Source organism: Coptis chinensis, chromosome 8 (genome assembly GCF_015680905.1).
Source record: "Coptis chinensis isolate HL-2020 chromosome 8, ASM1568090v1, whole genome shotgun sequence".
NCBI classification, from domain to species: domain Eukaryota; kingdom Viridiplantae; phylum Streptophyta; class Magnoliopsida; order Ranunculales; family Ranunculaceae; genus Coptis; species Coptis chinensis.
In genome coordinates this window covers 72201526-72208571 of record NC_141463.1, presented here as the reverse complement: position 1 = coordinate 72208571, position 7046 = coordinate 72201526, and the positions used below count along the sequence as shown (strand labels likewise).

Genomic DNA, 7046 nt, shown 5'->3' with positions numbered 1-7046 from the left:
ATGCAGGAAATGTGGAACTGTCCTTATGCAAGTGATAATTTCTTAAGTTTTACTGAGGATTTTAGGGACAAAAATGCATCACCATCATTCAAGATGCTATCGGAAGTTGCACATAATAAAGGGATCGCTATAGTTGGTGGATCTATACCTGAACAATATGGTGGGAGGTTGTATAATACCAGCTGTATATTTGGAATAGATGGAGAACTACTGGCTGAGCACAGGAAGGTATTTGAATTAATTTCAATAAGTCAGCTTAAATTATGCTACCATGGTGTCATTTAGGCCATTTGATACCTAGAGCATGTAGTTTGATGAATTTTAGACACTTTCATTTTTGATGATCGGCAGGTGCATCTGTTTGACATGAACGCACCTGGAGATATTTCCTTCAAGGAATCTGACAACTTCACTTCTGGTGATAGACCTACTGTTGTGGATACAGGTACTTATTATATATGTAGGAATTAACAGAAGAAACTTCATTCTGATACTTTGCATCCACTTATGGTGATACTGGCCTGGACCGCCTAGTCTGTGACCAATATATATCTGATGTTTAGTCGACCTCTGGAAGATGCATAATACCATGATCTCAGGACAATTAGGCCAAGCTGATGAATTAGACATCTTCTAACCTTTGTTTTACTGGTGTGTGCTTTCGTATATGTCATTCACCAAAATCGTTTACAACAATGTCATAACTATTTTTGCAGCCATCTAGTTAGTGATGCTTAATGTGGTCAGGCTTCAACTGGTTATATTTTGTGTTGGATAGTTTCTCTTTTCGCAAGATGAATGGGGGGTTTTGAACTTTTGTAGTAATTCAAACTTTTGGTTGAGAGAAGTATTCTTAATTTAGTGCAAACTTGGCTCTCTGGTGCTAGTGGTCTTCTAATTGTATGTTTTCGTTTTTATTATTATCATCATCGTCATTATTATTATCATCATATTTTATTCTCGTCTTAAAACTCTCACATTATAAACGTAGACATTTTCTCTGTTAAATGTTATGCTTGCTTGCTAATACTAAAGTTACTATGACTGGATACCAGGTGCTCATCTTATTTGCTATCCAAGACCATTCAACATGAGTACTGGTGAAGCACTATGGGAGCTAGTACAGAGAGCAAGGCAAGAGTATATCATGAGTCATATTCTTGTCATCATCGATCCTGTTATATGATTGATTTTATCTGCCCAGATTAAGCTTGTCCCTTATGCAATACCATGATTATAGTTCCTTCATGATACAACATACCTTCGTGTTCATTTACTGATCTTTTCTTTCCCATTATGTTTCCAAGGCAGCTGATAATCAGGTGTTTTTCAAATCTAATTCTCCATTATATATTTCTGAGATTGAAAATGGGTTTGTGAATTTTGTATCTATTCTTTTTTATTTTGTTGGCAGTTGTTTGTGGCAACTTGCTCACCAGCTCGAGACTCTAGTGGCTCTTACATGATTTGGGGTCATTCAACACTTGTTGGACCAATAAGACGTCTTTAATCTAAAGTGTTCAGTGTTTTAATGATAGTCACCAACATGAGCTTTTCTTCTACTTTGCTATTTCGTGAGATAATTGAAATTGCAGGTCATGAGAAGACAACTGTTATTGCTGAGGTCAATTATTCCATGATTCCATTGCGAAGGTACTTCTTCATACTTAAAAGCAGAAGGATATTAGGTGAGGTTGGTTTTGCTTATGCCAGATTCAATCCCATTGACCAATTTTATTGCCAAGTCATCGTAAAAACACTTCCCAACATCTTGATCTCCCTTTTTTAATGTGATTCAACTTTCAAATGTGTTAAATGACGAAGTCCTACACTTTCGAATTGTATAACAGCTGTAATTTCTTTTCTCCCTTCACCTTGCTTAATACAAAAGTCTGAAGAATGTTTAGATATTTAAACACTCTCTCCATCTCCTATTAACTGTATTGAATGTGCACCGGGAGAACCTTCCCCTTGAGAAACAGAAACGGAGTGACATATACAAATTTGTTGACATCCAAGAAATGAACAATGGGGCGGTTTCATAATGTTGTCCACTTCTCTTAAGTTCACCACAATCAGGTTTATAGAGCTTTTGACATATACTTTTTTTTGTTTCCTTAATGTTTACAGTGAAATGTCCATTATAAATTCTTGTAGAAGTAGCATAAATCCCGAATGCAGTATCTAAATTTAATCTATTTTTTCATTTTCATATCGGGCTATAAACAATTGTAGTTATCCCCCTAGCCTCGTGTAGTGGATTTTGCACATAGTTGGCCTTTTTACTCTCTAGTCTTGATTTCCTTAACTGTTTTGGTACCCAGGAACTTTATCCAGCTGTTGTGTTTGGCTCTAACAAAGAGCTAATTAATCTTTATCTAATTTCCCATAGATGGATTTCGCAATCCTTGTGGCTAGTGGAAATAAACAATACCCATTTGAAGCTGCACATCTAGTGGGTAGTTTTAGTAGTAGTAATGTAGTATAGAGATCTGCCACCTCATTTTGATATGTTAAAAATGACAAATCTGATATGTCTTTGTTAATGTGTTTGTCATGCATTTCCTGCATATTACACGCATAAAGACAATAATACAAACGCAATTCGGATGGCCTATTTAGATAATCATAACCCTCTTACTTTCCTTTGAAACTCTGTTACATATATGCTTTCAAGTGCATTGTATACAGGTTTCACTATCTGTTCATTTTAAGTTACATTTTTTGTGATGGTTCTCTAACTTGATTTCATACTTTAGCTGCAACATTTGTCATCCCCAAAGCGTATGACAGTAGTTTATTAGTCATTGTGGCAGCTGAACAGTTCTATACCTTCAAACTTCGATAATTTGTGGCTATTGTATGGTTATTTTTTATCACTGCTGAGATAATAGGGCCATTTACTATTGTTCATTCTTCTTTTTTTCATTTAGAATTCCACAATAATTTGTTGCTTTCAATTTTTGGAGCTGCTTAGTCCCCTCTTTTCCTTGAAAACCTCTACAAAGTTTCACGTGACAACATTTTCAAAAATATTAGGGATAATATTGTTGTTTCAACTCCATATCAGTAATAATATGTAATTGGTTGTCAGTTATCTGTTTCTTAAAAGCTGGTTTGTTTGTTGAGCTTCCTGGCCTTTTCCGTTTCAACAGTGAGACACCACATTATGGTATGGGAAGTGAGACTCCTATGCATCCATCACGAATCCACTACATCTGTATATGACTCCTATGTGAGATCCTAGAAGTTTGTCCCTCGATTGCCTTCCGAAAATGAATTAATTCTTTTTTCTGTTCTACTTTACTAAGCTATACCATTAGGATCAGGACCACATCCCTCTGGAGCTTGATATGGTGCCATGGTGGCTTTGGTACTACATACTTTTCTTTTCGAATATTTACTCATCAGAAGTTAAACTGAAAGTTCTCTACATGAGATTTTTGGAGTATTTAGATTTTTGTACAATTTAGATCATTATAATAGTGTATGAATTGAAATTTTAAGTTTAGAATTTTGTTGAGTGGTATGATCAGATATTTAGTAGGTGTGGAAATGGAAAAGAATTTGAATTTACTTATATTTGGCTTCTGTTGTTATTGTTGTATGAAGATGGGTCTGTTTAGGAAAAAATGTCCATTTTGTTTGGTTTCCTCTCTGTAGATTGGGCTTCTTTTAGCTCATTCAACGCTTTTAAAAAAAAATTGAAAATTTGATAAACGATGCACCTTTAGTGTGAAATAAAAAAAACGACTGCTAAAAAAACGGGTCACCATCTGACACTTTAAAGTGTCGTTTTTTTGAAAAAACAACGCTCTTTGATGTCTTTTTTCAACTGTTCTGGTGTAGTGTCTAAAACTGTTGGAATGTTCGTCGGCAAAGGTTATCAACGCCGACGACCTATTCTGACTAATTTGAACCACTAGAAGCCTATGCCGATCGAGCATTTTCCAGCGGTCTTGCGTCAGATTTCGTCAGTCGGGTAATACCTATGGCGACTGTTATAGTCAGTCGGGTAAAGTCGTTTCTTTGGTAGTGCCAATTCATAATTAATTAAAAATATCAAATATACAAACCAATAACAAACACCACACTTCATAATTCACTAAAGCAATTTAACACTTCATACAACACAAAACCCAAATTCACAAATAATCATCAGACGACTAAGACTAAGTTGGAGTTTGACTTTGTACAATAACATATAATTTTAGAATCAAATATGAGAAGAGGAATGAATTTGATGAACTTACCAAAATATTTAGGCTTGAGATGTTCACGTTGTTTGGCTTAATTTCTTCAAACTCAATTCACCTGAACACCCAGTACACAAACAAGAAAGAAAAAAAAAACAATTGAAGTAAAATTGAAATAAAGACAAAATAACTAAGACTGAAATGGAACTAAAATTCAAAAACTTTAACAAAAGACAGAATTTTTAACAAAAATTTCAAAAGACAGAATTTTTATTTGTTAAAAATAAAGATGGAAATGAAAAATGAAGGAGAAGATGAGTACGTACATTATAATCTGTTTTTAGCTTTTCTTCGCAACCTTTTCTCCGACTTTTGACGATTGGGTTTATCCGATAAAACTTTTTGGCTTTGTTTTGAGATGAAGAGAAGGAATGAATTGATGGGTCGGTGGAGATAAATGTGGTGGTGGGGTGATTGGAGTTGGTTACATACGGTTTTGGATTAGAAAGAAAACAATTTTGATTAGGTGGTGGTTGGTGATCGGAGGGTTTGGATTAGAGAGAAAACAATGGTGGCTGTTTTTCTTTTTAGTTCTTAATTCGGAAAGAGGAAAATTGAGTAAAAAAAGAAGGGCGCGAGCTAAAAATTGGGATTTTCATTTTTAGCGAGCTTAAATTGGGCCCCTCTGGCAATAGAAGATAGCAGTTGGCCCAAAACGCAATCAATTATGTAGCGCTATTCATCCAAACGCAATTGTAAGTTGGCCCAGTGTAAAATTTTGATAGCACTGGATAAGCAAACGCTATCCTAATAAAAGCATAGCGTTTTTTTTATAAGTGCTATTAAATAAATGCTATCTTATTACATTTTTGTAGTAGTGATAAATGGTCGGCCATGATATTTTTGGTTCCTTTCTTGTCTTTGATTTTCAGGTGAATTCTTGAAAGAGAAGGATCCAGCAGAATAATCTCTGTTTCGCATCTTTTTTCTCGAGTAGGTACAGAAGTGCGGCATGGTGGTCAGTATATATGATGGTGGATGATCCGACCAGGTAAAGGCAAAACTTATCCAAATCATAGACAACATCTAGGAACTCTTTCTCAATTGTCGTGTAATTACATTGTGCATCATTAAGAGTTTTACTAGTGTAGTAAATGACAACGGGTTTGTCATCACGCCGTTGACCTAGTACGGTGCCAATAGCAAAGTCGTTAGCATCACACATCAGTTCGAATGGTTGAGACCAATCAGGGGGTTGAATGATAGGAGCGGTAGTCAGGGCGGTTTTTAGAGTTTCAAAAGCTTGTTTGCAATTGAAATTGAAGTCGAAGACCGCATCCTTAAGTAGGAGATTGGTTAAGGGTCGAACAACTTTAGAAAAATCCTGAATGAATCGCTTGTAAAACCCAACATGGCTTAAAAAGGCACGGAATATCGCGAACTGTTCGGGGGATAGGTAGAGAAGTAATTTTAACAATTTTAGCTTTATCAACCTCTATCCTGGCTTTCGAAACAACATGACCTAGAACAATTCCTTTGGTAACCATGAAATGACACTTCTCCCAATTAAGTAACAAATTTTTCTCCTCGCAATGCGTTAACACTTTAGAAAGGTTGGATAGGCAGTCATCAAAGGAGTTTCCATAAATGGAAAAGTCGTCCATGAAGACTTCCATATAACTTTCTACCATATCACTAAAAATGTGAAGCATGCAGCGTTGGAAAGTGCCTGGGGCATTGCAAATACCAAAAGGCATTCATTTGTATTCAAAGGTTCCAATGGGATATGTGAAAGTTGTCTTTTCTTGATAGGCTGGATCGATGACAATTTGGAAGTAGCTGGAATAGCCGTCAAGAAAATAGAAGTAAGCGTGACCGGCTAAACGTTCTAGCATCTGGTCAACGAATGGAAGAGGGAAGTGATCTTTATGTGTTCTGGCATTAAGTTTGCGATAGTCAATGCAAATTCTCTATTTCACTGGAATATGAGTGGTGATGCATTCATCATTTTCATTTTGCACAACTGTAATGCCATACTTTTTAGGAACAATGTGGACCGGACTAACCTAGTCACTATCAGAGATAGGGTATATGATACCCGCATCAAGTAAATGTAAAACTTCCTCCCTCACCACCTCTTTCATGGTGGGGTTAAGGCAATTTTGTGGTTCCTACGATGCCTTTGTGTCGACATCCAGATGTATGCGATGCGTGCATACACTATGGTCTATTCCTTTGATATCATCTAAGGACCATCCAATAGCGGAGGGGTGTTAACAAATGACATGAATCAAACATGCTTCTTCGTCAGTAGTCAAGTGAGAAGAAATCATTATAGGGTGACTACCATCGGGATCGAGATGCATGTACTTCAAATCAGAGGGTAGAGGTTTTAAATCCGGAGTTGGAGGATTGGGGATCAAGGATTCGTGAGGGGTCGTCTCTTGAATGGAAAAGACCAAGTCATGTTCTTCTGAATCAGTTGGCAATGCAACAGTAGGGTCAAATAGTGGTACTGAGTCTAATAATGCGTGGACATCCTTAATGTACGAGTCATCATCAAACTCAGGATTATCAAAAGAAAGAAATTGGTGTACCTCGTCTGGGGGAAAAGAGTTTGCAAAATATTCCTGTGCCAAACTATCAACCAGGCTAATCTCACCCTCAATATCAGGATCGGGAAGTTGTTTCATTAAGTTGAATACATTAACTTCTATAGAAAGGTTCCCGAAAGACATTGTCATTGAACCATCCGAACAATTGATGAGAGCGTTAGCAGTTGCAAGAAATGGACATCCTAAAATAATAGGAATTGAGTCACAGGCAACTTTGGTATCTAGAATAACAAAA

General features: G+C 36.4%; 1 protein-coding gene across 1 annotated transcript; it reads left to right on the top strand.

Annotated features, from left to right (window-relative positions):
* LOC147482835 (omega-amidase, chloroplastic-like) lies at positions 1 to 2218 on the top strand. The gene is made up of 6 exons (XM_086579436.1): positions 1 to 228; positions 352 to 445; positions 1056 to 1177; positions 1415 to 1502; positions 1596 to 1693; positions 1908 to 2218. The coding sequence occupies exons 1-6, from the start codon at positions 1 to 3 to the stop codon at positions 2043 to 2045; spliced, it is 768 nt and encodes a 255-aa protein (XP_086435562.1). The 3' UTR covers positions 2046 to 2218.
* The last annotated feature ends 4828 nt before the right edge of the window (positions 2219 to 7046 follow it).